Genomic DNA, 16,542 nt, shown 5'->3' on the forward strand with positions numbered 1-16,542 from the left:
TAAAAACATTCTCTCAGCAACATTATCAATACACAGCATTCTGTAGAGCTGCGTCTGGGTCAGGAGTGTGAGAGGGAGAGGCTGCACACGGGTAGGAAATTACTTTGGGGTTGGGGGTCTTTGGGGGTAGGGAAGGTCTTTGGGGGTGGGGGTCTTTGGGGGTAGGGAAGGTATTTGGGGTTGGGGGTCTTTGGGTGTAGGGAAGGTCTTTGGGGGTGGGGGTCTTTAGGGGTAGGGAAGGTCTTTGGGGGTGGGGGTCGTTGGGGGTAGGGAAGGTCTTTGGGGGTGGGGGTCTTTGGGGGTAGGGGTGGTCTTTGGGGGGTAAGAAATGTCTTTGGGGTGGGGGGGGCGCGGGTCTTTGGGGGGTGGGGAAATGTCTTTGGGGGACAGACCAGACAGTTTGACTGGGCTTGCCAATGGAAGTTAGATCCTTAACTGCCTAATTTCTGAAGCCTACAGTTGATCAGATTATAAAAACCTGCCATTTTGCCTTTTTATCATCCCAAAGAGCTATAGTTGGAGTATCACTGAGACAGTCCAACATCTGTTGTCTTTCTGCATAATTTACAGCCATCCAGTTCTCGCCTAAATGCAAGAGCCTGTCTTGCAACACTGGTGTGCATGCATGAACCTCAGCTCCTTGCATTCCAGTGGAAAAGCCAAGAGTGGACTATTCCAGGATCTTGTGTGACATCTACGGCCATAACAACAACTACTATTCCAGGATGTTGTGGGAGATCTAGGGCCATAACAACAACTACTATTCCAGGATGTTGTGGGAGATCCAGGGCCATACCAACAACTTCTATGCCAGGATGTTGTGGGAGATCCAGGGCCATAACAACAACTACTATTCCAGGATGTTGTGGGAGATCCCGGGCCATACCAACAACTACTATTCCAGGATGTTGTGGGAGATCTATGGTCCTACCAACAACTACTATTCCAGGATGTTGTATGAGATCTAGGGCCATACCAACAACTACTATTCCAGGATGTTGTGGGAGATCCAGGGCCATACCAACAACTACTAATCCAGGATGTTGTGGGAGATCTATGGTCCTACCAACAACTACTATTCCAGGATGTTGTGGGAGATCTAGGGCCATAACAACAACTACTGTTCCAGGATGTTGTGGGAGATCCAGGGTCATACCAACAACTACTATTCCAGGATGTTGTGGGAGATCTAGGGCCATAACAACAACTACTGTTCCAGGATGTTGTGGGAGATCCAGGGCCATAACAACAACTACTGTTCCAGGATGTTGTGGGAGATCCAGGGCCATAACAACAACTACTATTCCTGGATGTTGTGGGAGATATAGGGCCATAACAACAACCACTGTTCCAGGATGTTGTGGGAGATCCAGGGTCATACCAACAACTACTATTCCAGGATGTTGTGGGAGATCTAGGGCCATACCAACAACTACTATTCCAGGATGTTGTGGGAGATCCAGGGCCATACCAACAACTACTATTCCAGGATGTTGTGGGAGATCTATGGTCCTACCAACAACGACTATTCCAGGATGTTGTGGGAGATCTAGGGCCATACCAACAACTACTATTCCAGGATGTTGTGGGAGATCTAGGGCCATACCAACAACTACTATTCCAGGATGTTGTGGGAGATCCAGGGCCATACCAACAACTACTATTCCAGGATGTTGTGGGAGATCCAGGGCCATACCAACAACTACTGTTCCAGGATGTTGTGGGAGATCTAGGGCCATACCAACAACTACTATTACAGGATGTTGTATGAGATCTAGGGCCATACCAACAACTACTATTCCAGGATGTTGTGGGAGATCCCGGGCCATACCAACAACTACTATTACAGGATGTTGTGGGAGATCCAGGGCCATACCAACAACTACTATTCCAGGATGTTGTGGGAGATCTAGGGCCATACCAACAACTACTATTCCAGGATGTTGTGGGAGATCCAGGGCCATACCAACAACTACTATTACAGGATGTTGTGGGAGATCTAGGGCCATACCAACAACTACTATTCCTGGATGTTGTGGGAGATCTAGGGCCATAACAACAACTACTGTTCCAGGATGTTGTGGGAGATCTAGGGCCAGACCAACAACTACTGTTCCAGGATGTTGTGGGAGATCTAGGGCCATACCAACAACTACTATTACAGGATGTTGTGGGAGATCTAGGGCCATACCAACAACTACTATTACAGGATGTTGTATGAGATCTAGGGCCATAACAACAACTACTATTCCAGGATGTTGTGGGAGATCCAGGGCCATACCAACAACTACTATTACAGGATTTTTTGGGAGATCTAGGGCCATACCAACAACTACTATTCCAGGATGTTGTGGGAGATCTAGGGCCATACCAACAACTACTATTCCAGGATGTTGTGGGAGATCCCGGGCCATACCAACAACTACTATTACAGGATGTTGTGGGAGATCTAGGGCCATAACAACAACTACTATTACAGGATGTTGTGGGAGATCTAGGGCCAGACCAACAACTACTATTCCAGGATGTTGTGGGAGATCCAGGGCCATACCAACAACTACTATTCCAGGATGTTGTGGGAGATCTAGGGCCATACCAACAAATACTATTCCAGGATGTTGTGGGAGATCCAGGGCCATACCAACAACTACTATTACAGGATGTTGTGGGAGATCTAGGGCCATACCAACAACTACTATTCCTGGATGTTGTGGGAGATCTAGGGCCATAACAACAACTACTGTTCCAGGATGTTGTGGGAGATCTAGGGCCATACCAACAACTACTGTTCCAGGATGTTGTGGGAGATCTAGGGCCATACCAACAACTACTATTACAGGATGTTGTGGGAGATCTAGGGCCATACCAACAACTACTATTACAGGATGTTGTATGAGATCTAGGGCCATAACAACAACTACTATTCCAGGATGTTGTGGGAGATCCAGGGCCATACCAACAACTACTATTACAGGATGTTGTGGGAGATCTAGGGCCATACCAACAACTACTATTCCAGGATGTTGTGGGAGATCTAGGGCCATACCAACAACTACTATTCCAGGATGTTGTGGGAGATCTAGGGCCATAACAACAACTACTATTCCAGGATGTTGTGGGAGATCCCGGGTCCTACCAACAACTTCTATTCCAGGATGTTGTGGGAGATCCAGGGCCATAACAACAACTACTATTCCAGGATGTTGTGGGAGATCTAGGGCCATAACAACAACTACTATTCCAGGATGTTGTGGGAGATCTAGGGCCATACCAACAACTACTATTACAGGATGTTGTGGGAGATCCAGGGCCATACCAATAACTACTATTCCAGGATGTTGTGGGAGATCTAGGGCCATACCAACAACTACTGTTCCAGGATGTTGTGGGAGATCCAGGTTCATAACAACAACTACTATTCCAGGATGTTGTGGGAGATCTAGGGCCATACCAACAACTACTGTTCCAGGATGTTGTGGGAGATCTAGGGCCAGACCAACAACTACTGTTCCAGGATGTTGTGGGAGATCTAGGGCCATACCAACAACTACTATTCCAGGATGTTGTGGGAGATCTAGGGCCATAACAACAACTACTGTTCCAGGATGTTGTGGGAGATCTAGGGCCATACCAACAACTACTATTCCTGGATGTTGTGGGAGATCTAGGGCCATACCAACAACTACTATTCCTGGATGTTGTGGGAGATCTAGGGCCATACCAACAACTACTATTCCTGGATGTTGTGGGAGATCCAGGTTCATAACAACAACTACTATTCCTGGATGTTGTGGGAGATCTAGGGCCATACCAATAACTACTATTCCAGGATGTTGTGGGAGATCTAGGGCCATACCAACAACTACTGTTCCAGGATGTTGTGGGAGATCCAGGTTCATAACAACAACTACTATTCCAGGATGTTGTGGGAGATCTAGGGCCATACCAACAACTACTGTTCCAGGATGTTGTGGGAGATCTAGGGCCATACCAACAACTACTATTCCAGGATGTTGTGGGAGATCTAGGGCCATAACAACAACTATTGTTCCAGGATGTTGTGGGAGATCTAGGGCCATACCAACAACTACTATTCCAGGATGTTGTGGGAGATCTAGGGCCATACCAACAACTACTATTCCTGGATGGTGTGGGAGATCTAGGGCCATACCAACAACTACTATTCCTGGATGTTGTGGGAGATCTAGGGCCATAACACCAACCAGGGCAAAAACCTGGCTGGTCAGTAGCATTCCAACATCACATGTTCCTGCACTTTGGTCATCACCTCTACAGTGTATACATACACCATAGAGATCCTATTAAATGACTCATTCTTAATTCTATGGCTACATGACCACCATAGCTATTCCTTTGTAGAACACTTGGTGGCCAACTAATAATGTTGTGTAGTTGAACAGTGTATCAACTAGCTGTCAGTGTCAGTTCCCTCCATATCAACTAGCTGTCAGTGTCAGTGTCCTCCCTATCAGCGAGCTGTCAGTGTCAGTGTCCTCCCTATCAGCGAGCTGTCAGTGTCAGTGTCCTCCCTATCAGCGAGCTGTCAGTGTCAGTGTCCTCCCTATCAGCGAGCTGTCAGTGTCAGTGTCCTCCCTATCAGCGAGCTGTCAGTGTCAGTGTCCTCCCTATCAGCGAGCTGTCAGTGTCAGTGTCCTACCTATCAGCTAGCTGTCAGTGTCAGTGTCCTCCCTATCAGCTAGCTGTCAGTGTCAGTGTCCTCCCTATCAACTAGCTGTCAGTGTCAGTTCCCTCCATATAAACTATCTGTCAGTGTCAGTGTCCTCCCTATCAACTAGCTGTCAGTGTCAGTGTCCTCCAAATCAACTAGCTGTCAGTGTCAATTCCCTCCATATCAACTATCTGTCAGTGCCAGTGTCCTCCCTATCAACTAGCTGTCAGTGTCAGTGTCCTCCCTATCAACTAGCTGTCAGTGTCAGTTCCCTCCATATCAACTATCTGTCAGTGTCAGTGTCCTACCTATCAGCTAGCTGTCAGTGTCAGTTCCCTCCATATCAACTATCTGTCAGTGTCAGTGTCCTCCCTATCAGCTAGCTATCAGTGTCAGTGTCCTCCCTATCAACTAGCTGTCAGTGTCAATTCCCTCCATATCAACTATCTGTCAGTGTCAGTGTCCTCCCTATCAACTAGCTGTCAGTGTCAGTGTCCTCCCTATCAACTAGCTGTCAGTGTCAGTTCCCTCCATATCAACTATCTGTCAGTGTCAGTGTCCTCCCTATCAACTAGCTGTCAGTGTCAGTGTCCTCCCTATCAACTAGCTGTCAGTGTCAGTTCCCTCCATATCAACTATCTGTCAGTGTCAGTGTCCTACCTATCAGCTAGCTGTCAGTGTCAGTTCCCTCCATATCAACTATCTGTCAGTGTCAGTGTCCTCCCTATCAGCTAGCTGTCAGTGTCAGTGTCCTCCCTATCAGCGAGCTGTCAGTGTCAGTGTCCTCCAAATCAACTAGCTGTCAGTGTCAGTGTCCTCCCTATCAGCTAGCTGTCAGTGTCAGTGTCCTCCCTATCAACTAGCTATCAGTGTCAGTGTCCTCCCTATCAACTAGCTGTCAGTTCCCTCCCTATCAACTAACTGTCAGTGTCAGTGTCCTCCCTATCAGCTAGCTGTCAGTGTCAGTTCCTTCCATATCAACTATCTGTCAGTGTCAGTGTCCTCCCTATCAGCTAGCTGTCAGTGTCAGTTCCTTCCATATCAACGATCTGTCAGTGTCCTCCCTATCAGCTAGCTGTCAGTGTCAGTGTCCTCCCTATCAGCGAGCTGTCAGTGTCAGTGTCCTCCAAATCAACTAGCTGTCAGTGTCAGTGTCCTCCCTATCAGCTAGCTGTCAGTGTCAGTGTCCTCCCTATCAACTAGCTATCAGTGTCAGTGTCCTCCCTATCAACTAGCTGTCAGTTCCCCCCCTATCAACTAGCTGTCAGTGTCAGTGTCCTCCATATCATCTAGCTGTCAGTGTCAGTGTCCTCCCTATCAGCTAGCTGTCAGTGTCAGTTCCCTCCATATCAACTAGCTGTCAGTGTCAGTTCCCTCCATATCAACTAGCTGTCAGTGTCAGTGTCCTCCCTATCAGCTAGCTGTCAGTGTCAGTTCCCTCCATATCAACTAGCTGTCAGTTCCCTCCATATCAACTAGCTGTCAGTGTCCTCCATATCAACTAGCTGTCAGTGTCAGTTCCCTCCATATCAACTAGCTGTCAGTGTCAGTTCCCTCCATATCAACTAGCTGTCAGTGTCAGTTCCCTCCATATCAACTAGCTGTCAGTTCCCTCCATATCAATTAGCTGTCAGTGTCAGTGTCCTCCATATCAACTAGCTGTCAGTTCCCTCCATATCAACTAGCTGTCAGTGTCCTCCCTATCAACTATTTGTCAGTGTCAGTGTCCTCCCTATCAACCAGCTGTCAGTGTCAGTGTCCTCCATATCAACTAGCTGTCAGTGTCAGTTCCCTCCCTATCAACTAGCTATCAGTGTCCTCCCTATCAGCTAGCTGTCAGTGTCAGTGTCCTCCATATCAACTAGCTGTCAGTGTCAGTTCCCTCCCTATCAACTAGCTCTCAGTGTCCTCCCTATCAACTAGCTGTCAGTGCCAGTGTCCTCCCTATCAACTAGCTGTCAGTGTCAGTTCCCTCCATATCAACTAGCTGTCAGTGTCCTACCTATCAACTAGCTGTCAGTGTCCTACCTATCAACTAGCTGTCAGTGTCAGTGTCCTCCATATCAACTAGTTGTCAGTGTCAGTTCCCTCCCTATCAACTAGCTGTCAGTGTCAGTGTCCTCCCTATCAACTAGCTGTCAGTTCCCTCCATATCAATTAGCTGTCAGTGTCAGTGTCCTCCATATCAACTAGCTGTCAGTTCCCTCCATATCAACTAGCTGTCAGTGTCAGTGTCCTCCCTATCAACTAGCTGTCAGTGTCAGTGTCCTCCCTATCAACTAGCTATCAGTGTCCTCCCTATCAGCTAGCTGTCAGTGTCAGTGTCCTCCATATCAACTAGCTGTCAGTGTCAGTTCCCTCCCTATCAACTAGCTGTCAGTGTCAGTGTCCTCCCTATCAACTAGCTATCAGTGTCCTCCCTATCAACTAGCTGTCAGTGTCAGTGTCCTCCCTATCAGCTAGCTGTAAGTGTCCTCCCTATCAGCTAGCTGTCAGTGTCAGTGTCTTCCATATCAGCTAGCTGTCAGTGTCAGTTCCCTCCCTATCAACTAGCTGTCAGTGTCCTCCCTATCAACTAGCTATCAGTGTCCTCCCTATCAGCTAGCTGTCAGTGTCAGTTCCCTCCCTATCAACTAGCTGTCAGTGTCAGTGTCCTCCCTATCAACTAGCTATCAGTGTCTTCCCTATCAGCTAGCTGTCAGTGTCAGTTCCCTCCCTATCAACTAGCTGCCAGTGTCAGTGTCCTCCCTATCAACTAGCTGTCAGTGTCAGTGTCCTCCATATCAACTAGCTATCAGTGTCAGTGTCCTCCCTATCAACTAGCTGTCAATTTCAGTGTCCTCCCTATCAACTAGCTGTCAGTGTCAGTTCCCCCCATATCAACTAGCTGTCAGTGTCAGTGTCCTCCCTATCAAATAGCTGTCAGTGTCAGTGCCCTCCCTATCAACTAGCTGTCAGTGTCAGTGTCCTCCATATCAACTAGCTGTCAGTGTCCTCCCTATCAACTAGCTGTCAGTGTCAGTTCCCTCCATTTCAACTTGCTGTCAGTGTCAGTGTCTTCCCTATCAGCTAGCTGTCAGTGTCCTCCCTATCAACTAGCTGTCAGTGTCAGTTCCCTCCATATCAACTAGCTGTCAGTGTCAGTGTCCTCCCTATCAGCTAAATGTCAGTGTCAGTGTCCTCCCTATCAACTAGCTGTCAGTGTCAGTTCCCTCCATATCAACTAGCTGTCAGTGTCAGTGTCCTCCCTATCAACTAGCTGTCAGTTCCCTCCATATCAACTAGGTGTCAGTGTCCTCCCTATCAAATAGCTGTCAGTGTCAGTGTCTTCCATATCAACTAGCTGTCAGTGTCAGTGTCCTCCCTATCAACTAGCTGTCAGTGTCAGTGTCCTCCATATCAACTAGCTGGCAGTGTCCTCCCTATCAACTAGCTGTCAGTGTCAGTTCCCTCCATATCAACTTGCTGTCAGTGTCAGTGTCCTCCCTATCAACTAGCTGTCAGTGTCCTCCCTATCAACTAGCTGTCAGTGTCAGTTCCCTCCATATCAACTAGCTGTCAGTGTCAGTGTCGTCCCTATCAGCTAGCTGTCAGTGTCAGTGTCCTCCCTATCATCTAGCTGTCAGTGTCAGTTCCCTCCATATCAACTAGCTGTCAGTGTCAGTGTCCTCCCTATCAACTAGCTGTCAGTTCCCTCCATATCAACTAGCTGTCAGTATCAGTGTCCTCCATATCAACTAGCTGTCAGTGTCAGTGTCCTCCATATCAACTAGCTGTCAGTGTCAGTGTCCTCCCTATCAGCTAGCTATCAGTGTCCTCCATATCAACTAGCTGTCAGTGTCAGTGTCCTCCCTGTCAACTAGCTGTCAGTGTCAGTGTCCTCCCTATCAACTAGCTATCAGTGTTCTCCCTATCAACTGGCTATCAGTGTCCTCCCTATCAACTAGCTATCAGTGTCAGTGTCCTCCATATCAACTAGCTGTCAGTGTCAGTTCCCTTCCTATCAACTAGCTGTCAGTGTTCCTGTCAGCTAGCTGTCAGTGTCATTGTTCTCCATATCAACTAGCTATCAGTGTCCTCCCTATCAGCTAGCTGTCAGTGTCAGTGTCCTCCCTATCAACTAGCTATCAGTGTCCTCGCTATCAGCTAGCTGTCAGTGTCAGTGTCCTCCCTATCAGCTAGCTGTCAGTGTCAGTGTCCTCCATATCAGCTAGCTGTCAGTGTCAGTGTCCTCCCTATCAGCTAGCTGTCAGTGTCAGTGTCCTCCCTATCAACTAGCTATCAGTGTCCTCCCTATCAGCTAGCTGTCAGTGTCAGTGTCCTCCCTATCAGCTAGCTGCCAGTGTCAGTGTCCTCCATATCAGCTAGCTGTCAGTGTCAGTGTCCTCCCTATCAACTAGCTGTCAGTGTCAGTTCCCTCCATATCAACAGATACAACAGTTTGGGGAAGGCCCTTTCCTGTTTCGGCATGACAATGCCCCCGTGCACAAAGTACAGAAATGGTTTGTCGAGGTCAGTGTGGAAGAACTTGACTGGCCTGCACAGAGCCCTGACCTCAATCAACCCCGTCAAACACCTTTGGGATGAATTGGAACGCCGACTACGAGCCAGACCTTATCGCCCAACATCAGTGCCCGACCTCACTAATGCTCTTGTGGCTGAAGTTCTCGCAGCAATGTTCCAACATCTAGTGGAAAGCCTTCCCAGAAGAGTGGAGGCTGTTATAGCAGCAATGTTCCAACATCTAGTGGAAAGCCTTCCCAGAAGAGTGGAGGCTGTTATAGCAGCAATGTTCCAACATCTAGTGGAAAGCCTTCCCAGAAGAGTGGAGGCTGTTATAGCAGCAATGTTCCAACATCTAGTGGAAAGCCTTCCCAGAAGAGTGGAGGCTGTTATAGCAGCAATGTTCCAACATCTAGTGGAAAGCCTTCCCAGAAGAGTGGAGGCTGTTATAGCAGCAATGTTCCAACATCTAGTGGAAAGCCTTCCCAGAAGAGTGGAGGCTGTTATAGCAGCAATGTTCCAACATCTAGTGGAAAGCCTTCCCAGAAGAGTGGAGGCTGTTATAGCAGCAATGTTCCAACATCTAGTGGAATGCCTTCCCAGAAGAGTGGAGGCTGTTATAGCAGCAATGTTCCAACATCTAGTGGAAAGCCTTCCCAGAAGAGTGGAGGTTGTTATAGCAGCAAAGGAGGGACCAACTCCATATTAATGCCCATGATTTTGGAATTAGATGTTTGATGAGCAGGTGTCCATATACTTTTGTCCATGTAGTGTATATATACGGTGCCTTCAAATATCAAAGTGGAAATATGTTTTTCTATATGTTTTACAAATTAATAAAAAATGCAAAGCTGAAATGTCTTGAATCAATCAGTATTCAACCCCTTTGTTATGACAAGCCTAAGTTCAGGAGTAAAAATGTGCTCAACAAGTCACATAATAAGTTGCATGGACTAATATTGTTTAACATGATTTTTTAATGACTACCTCATCTCTGTACGATCAATGAATTTCAAACAGATTCATCCACAAAGGTTTTCCAATGCCTCACAAAGAAGGGCACCTATTGGTAGATGGGTGGGGAAAAAAGCTGACATTGAATATCCCTTTGAGCATGGTGAAGTTATTAATTGCACTTTGGATGGCGTAGCAATACACCCAGTCACTACAAATATATAGGTGTCCTTCCTAACTCAGTTGCCGTAGAGGAAGGAAACCGCTCAGGGATTTCACCATGAGACCAATGGTGACTTTAAAACAGTTACTGAGTTGAATGGCTGTGATAGGATAAAACTGAGGATGGATCAACAACATTGTAGTTACTCCACAATACTAACCTAATTGACAAAGTGAAAAGAAGGAAGCCTGTACAGAATAAAAATATTCCAAAACATGCATCCTGTTTTCAACAAGGCACTAAAATAAAACTAACTTTAAGTCCTGAATACAAAGCGTTATGTTTGTGTCAAATCCAACACAACACATCATTGAGTACCACTTCATATTTTCAAACATGGTGGTGGCTGCATCATGTTATGTGTTTGCTTGTCGTCGGCAAGGACTAGCGAGCTTTTTTTAGGATTAAAAGAAACGGAATAGAGCTCGGCAAAGTCCTAGAGGAAAACATGGTTCAGTCTGCTTTCCAACAGACACTGGGAGACAAATTCACCTTTCAGCAGGACAATAACCTAAAACACAAAGCCAAATATACACTGGCGTTGCTTACCAAGATGACATTGACTTTTCCTTAGTGGCCTAGTTCCAGTTTTGACTTAAATTGGCTTGAAAATCTACGGCAATACTTGAAAATGGCTCAACAACCGACTTGACAGAGCTTGAATAATGTTTTCAGTAATAATGTGCAAATATTGTACAATCCAGGTCTTCAAATCACTTAGAGACATACCCAGAAAGACTCACAACTTTTGTAAATTAGATATTTGTGTATTTCATTTTCAATACATTTGCAAAAGAAAAAACTAAAAACAAGTTTTCACTTTGCCATTATTGGGTTTTGTTTGTAGTTGGGTGAGGGAAAAAAATTATTTAATGTTGAATTTAGACTGTAAACAACTAAATGTGAAATAAGTCCAGGAGTATGCATACTTTCTGAAGGCACAATTACAGTATCTCCTTATCTCTTCCTCTCCTCCAGGATCATGGGTCTGTATGCCTCTGTGGTGCTCGTCATCGGTAAGTTTGTCCGTGAGTTCTTCAGCGGTATATCCCACACCATCATGTTCGAGGAGCTGCCCAACGTGGATCGCATCCTGAAGCTGTGCACCGACATCTTCCTGGTCCGAGAGACGGGAGAGCTGGACCTGGAGGAAGACATGTACGCTAAACTCATCTTCCTCTATCGCTCGCCTGAGACTATGATCAAATGGACCAGGGAAAAGACTCAGTGAGCTTGGCTGTAAAGGCTAGAAGTTATCCCTTCAATGTGGATAGAAGATTAAAAGTATTAACCTCCGACTGGTCTGTGGATACTCTACCACTGGTCTCTGGGATGTTGAAGTTATGGATGGACTCGATCAGTCCAGACAGACAGTTTTTGCTGACACTTTAGTCAGTTCTTAACTGTTAGTCGTTTTTATGGAAGTAGACCTCCAAGGAGGAAGGAAGGGCCAAAGCTTGCCGGCTCCTGTTGCAAAAAAAAAAAGAAACACTGGGTTGTTTGATTTGATTTCAGCAAGCCATGACACCGACCATCTCAGATTTTTCTGAAATAGTGTCTGTAGTTTGAAAAAGATGATATAAACATTCCTGCAACATTATTTTGTTGAAAGACAATTTTAACTCTGAGAAATTAAGCTAATTGATTGCACACAAATCATCAATTTCAATTTAAATACCAAACATCCAATTTGGACCAAACCACTTATTTTTATTTGTTTGGGGGGGGGGGGGGTTACAGGCACAACATGCATGTCAATTTACACATCTAGTTTATACCACATGTACTCACAGCCAAACATCACCCCCAACTCCCCATCCCATTCCCCCCAACACAACATCACCCCCAACTCCCCATCCTATTCCCCCCCAGCACAACATCACCCTCAACTCCCCATCCCATTCCCCCCAGCCTAACATCACCCCCAACTCCCCATCCCATTCCCCCCAGCACAACATCACCCCCAACTCCCCATCCCATTCCCCCCAACACAACATCACCCTCAACTCCCCATCCCATTCCCCCCAGCCAAACATCACCCCCAACTCCCCATCCCATTCCCCCCAGCCTAACATCATCCCCAACTCCCCATTCCATTCCCCCCCAGCCAAACATCACCCCCAACTTCCCATCCTATTCCCCCACAGCCAAACATCACCCCCAACTTCCCATCCTATTCCCCCCCAGCCAAACATCACCCCCAACTTCCCATCCTATTCCCCCCCAGCCAAACATCACCCTCAACTTCCCATCCTATTCCCCCCCAGCCAAACATCACCCTCAACTCCCCATCCTATTCCCCCCCAGCACAACATCACCCTCAACTCCCCATCCCATTCCCCACAGCACAACATCACCCTCAACTCCCCATCCTATTCCCCCCCAGCACAACATCACCCTCAACTCCCCATCCTATTCCCCCCCAGCACAACATCACCCTCAACTCCCCATCCCATTCCCCACAGCACAACATCACCCTCAACTCCCCATCCTATTCCCCCCCAGCACAACATCACCCTCAACTCCCCATCCCATTCCCCCCAGCCAAACATCACCCCCAACTCCCCATCCCATTCCCCCCAGCCTAACATCATCCCCAACTCCCCATTCTATTCCCCCCCAGCCAAACATCACCCCCAACTCCCCATCCCATTCCCCCCAGCACAACATCACCCCCAACTACCCATCCTATTCCCCCAGCCAAACATCACCCCCAACTCCCCATCCCATTCCCCCCAGCACAACATCACCCCCAACTACCCATCCTATTCCCCCAGCCAAACATCACCCCCAACTCCCCATCCCATTCCCCCCAGCACAACATCATCCCCAACTCCCCATCCTATTCCCCCCCAGCCAAACATCACCCCCAACTCCCCATCCCATTTCCCCTCATGTCTCCATCCAATCCCCAGCAGCCCCCCCCCCCCCTGCCTAGTTAGGACTGACCTGTAAATATTGAAAAAAGGAGTTGCCTGGTCATGTGTATGTGTCTCTCAAATCTTGTAATGTTTTTAAACCATTACTGTTCATGATATCAGCAAGGGTACAGATTCCACATTTGGACCATTGGGGTGATGCAAAAGACCGCTCTCCAGATCGCAAGGCATTATTGTGAAATATTGGACTATGGGTATTCCATTTTGATTCCCAGTTACATTGTTTTTCAATTTTGCGCCAAATAGAGATTGTGTTCGCAATAATAGGATCAAAGCGTAGTTTACATTGTTTGAGGGATATATCAATGAAGACCACCTCTTCCAGGGCAATAGGAGGCACCCTATTTCTCTCTATACTCAACCAGAGGGCAGAAGAATCATGTCTAAACCAATTTAGGATGGGACGAAAAGCTAGTGTCTGGAAATACCATTTAAAGTTTCGTACAGATAGTCCACTTCCTGTTATTACTGAGGGATCGGAATATAGTATTTTAATCACATTAATGAAATTGGAGCCAAGTCCCATATGTTTCAAAACCGACCAAAGATATAACCATTCTGGTCTATCAAGAGATATGACCATTCTAGTCTATCAAGAGATATGACCATTCTGGTCTATCAAGAGATATGACCATTCTGGTCTATCAAGAGATATGACCATTCTAGTCTATCAAGAGATATAACCATTCTAGTCTATCAAAAGATATGACCATTCTAGTCTATCAAAAGATATGACCATTCTGGTCTATCAAGAGATATGACCATTCTAGTCTATCAAGAGATATTACCATTCTAGTCTATCAAAAGCTTGTTCTGTGTTGAGGGCTAGAACTGACCAAGGAGCTTTGGTTTCTGATGAAGCATGTTAGATATGTAATAGATGGTGTTTTTTAAACAAACCCGCTTTGGTCCGCATGTACACCAATTTGGGTAGGTTTCGAGACAGGATGACAGAATTTAAAAAAATATATATATTATCTGTGTTTATCAAAGATAATGGGGGGGTGACTGGATGGTTTCCTTAACTTTAAAAATAAATAAAAATGAAATTAGTGTTGTATTTGTATCCCATCTAAATGAACCTTTGTGAACGGCTGTGTTAAGAATCATTTCAATTAACAGTGGACCTAATTGGTTCCAAAATGTAAAATAGACCTCAGGAAGAACATCATCCCATCCAGGTGATGTGTCTTTATCCATGGCATCCATGGTATTCATGGTATCCAATGCCCTTTTGAGTTCATGGAGAGAGATTTGGGCTCCCAGCGAACTGGCTTCCTCAATTGAGAGAAATTTGGAGTTTGTACATATTTTAAAAAATAACTTGATCTAGATCGGTGTGGGTTTACAATCGGAAATGTACAATTGTTTATAGAAACGTGAAGTATCTTTGGTTGATTCCTTTGGGTTCTGATAGTAATTCAGATTCAGTAGCTGCAATAACCGATAATTGATCATTGCTGTGTAGTTTATTAGCCAGTAGACGACTGGGTCCGTTACCATGGAAGTAATGGTGGAGTCTGACTCCATGGACGGGAAATTCTGCTCTCTGTCTTATCAATACATTTAGTTCTGTTTGGACTTTGAAGAGAATAATCGCTACCTGGTCTGGAAAAAAAAGGTGTTTGTTTAGAACACCCTGTCCTTGAAAACTTTTCCAAAAATTCTGATATCTTCTTTTAATTGTGATTTATTCAGCTCAGATGCAAATGCAATTGTTGTTAATAAAACCTTTGATGGCGTCACATAAAATCAGAGGATCATTAGACTGAATTTTTGTTAATCATTATGAATTAGTTCAATTCAGGTTCAAATTGGTCACAGAAAGTAGGAATTTGGTAGTAAGGAAACATCCGAGTTCCAATCTTGTGAACAAACCCACGTCTTAACAATGACTAAGACGTGAGGAATCCAAATAAACGGTCAGAATTATATAAAATATAGTTTATTCATGCTATGTAATGTATTCTCTGTTTTTCCCCCCCCTTGTTCAGAGAAATTAGCCGTTGAAGTCGCTTGCATTTACCTCTATAAATTAGTGTTAAAGTACCAGGTTTTTCCCTATAAATTAGTGTTAAAATACCAGGTTTTTCCCTATAAATTAGTGTTAAAGTACCAGGTTTTTCCCTATAAATTAGTGTTAAAGTACCAGGTTTTTCCCTATAAATTAGTGTTAAAATACCAGGTTTTTCCCTATAAATTAGTGTTAAAGTACCAGGTTTTTCCCTATAAATTAGTGCTAAAGTACCAGGTTTTTCCCTATAAATTAGTGTTAAAGTACCAGGTTTTTCCCTATAAATTAGTGCTAAAGTACCAGGTTTTTCCCTATAAATTAGTGTTAAAGTACCAGGTTTTTCCCTATAAATTAGTGTTAAAATACCAGGTTTTTCCCTATAAATTAGTGTTAAAGTACCAGGTTTTTCCCTATAAATTAGTGTTAAAGTACCAGGTTTTTCCCTATAAATTAGTGTTAAAATACCAGGTTTTTCCCTATAAATTAGTGTTAAAGTACCAGGTTTTTCCCTATAAATTAGTGTTAAAATACCAGGTTTTTCCCTATAAATTAGTGCTAAAGTACCAGGTTTTTCCCAATAAATTAGTGTTAAAATACCAGGTTTTTCCCTATAAATTAGTGTTAAAGTACCAGGTTTTTCCCTATAAATTAGTGTTAAAATACCAGGTTTTTCCCTATAAATTAGTGTTAAAGTACCAGGTTTTTCCCTATAAATTAGTGTTAAAATACCAGGTTTTTCCCTATAAATTAGTGCTAAAGTACCAGGTTTTTCCCAATAAATTAGTGTTAAAATACCAGGTTTTTCCCTATAAATTAGTGTTAAAGTACCAGGTTTTTCCCTATAAATTAGTGTTAAAGTACCAGGTTTTTCCCTATAAATTAGTGTTAAAGTACCAGGTTTTTCCCTATAATTTAGTGTTAAAGTACCAGGTTTTTCCCTATAAATTAGTGTTAAAATACCAGGTTTTTCCCTATAAATTAGTGTTAAAGTACCAGGTTTTTCCTTATAAATTAGTGTTAAAGTACCAGGTTTTTCCCTATAAATTAGTGTTAAAGTACCAGGTTTTTCCCTATAAATTAGTGTTAAAGTACCAGGTTTTTCCCTATAAATTAGTGTTAAAGTACCAGGTTTTTCCTTATAAATTAGTGTTAAAGTACCAGGCTTTTCCCTATAAATTAGTGTTAAAGTACCAGGTTTTTCCCTGTAAATTAGTGTTAA

General features: G+C 44.7%; 1 protein-coding gene and 1 long non-coding RNA gene across 2 annotated transcripts in view; one reads left to right on the top strand and one right to left on the bottom strand.

Annotated features, from left to right (window-relative positions):
* LOC139550094 (piezo-type mechanosensitive ion channel component 2) overlaps positions 1-11,657 on the top strand; it is a 224,814-nt gene extending 213,157 nt beyond the window's left edge. Inside the window, exon 59 of the mRNA XM_071360724.1 lies at positions 11,349-11,657. Within this exon, the coding sequence (XP_071216825.1) occupies positions 11,349-11,601 (253 nt within the window). The 3' untranslated portion in view covers positions 11,602-11,657. The remainder of the gene's footprint in view (positions 1-11,348) is intronic.
* Positions 11,117-11,991, bottom strand: LOC139550103 (uncharacterized). The gene is made up of 2 exons (XR_011669975.1): positions 11,663-11,991; positions 11,117-11,514 (listed from the first exon to the last, which is right to left on the bottom strand). It is a non-coding gene; the product is annotated as an uncharacterized lncRNA (long non-coding RNA).
* Positions 11,992-16,542: the final 4,551 nt, after the last annotated feature.

The sequence above is a fragment of the Salvelinus alpinus genome, chromosome 23 (genome assembly GCF_045679555.1).
Source record: "Salvelinus alpinus chromosome 23, SLU_Salpinus.1, whole genome shotgun sequence".
Classification (NCBI taxonomy): Eukaryota; Metazoa; Chordata; class Actinopteri; order Salmoniformes; family Salmonidae; genus Salvelinus; species Salvelinus alpinus.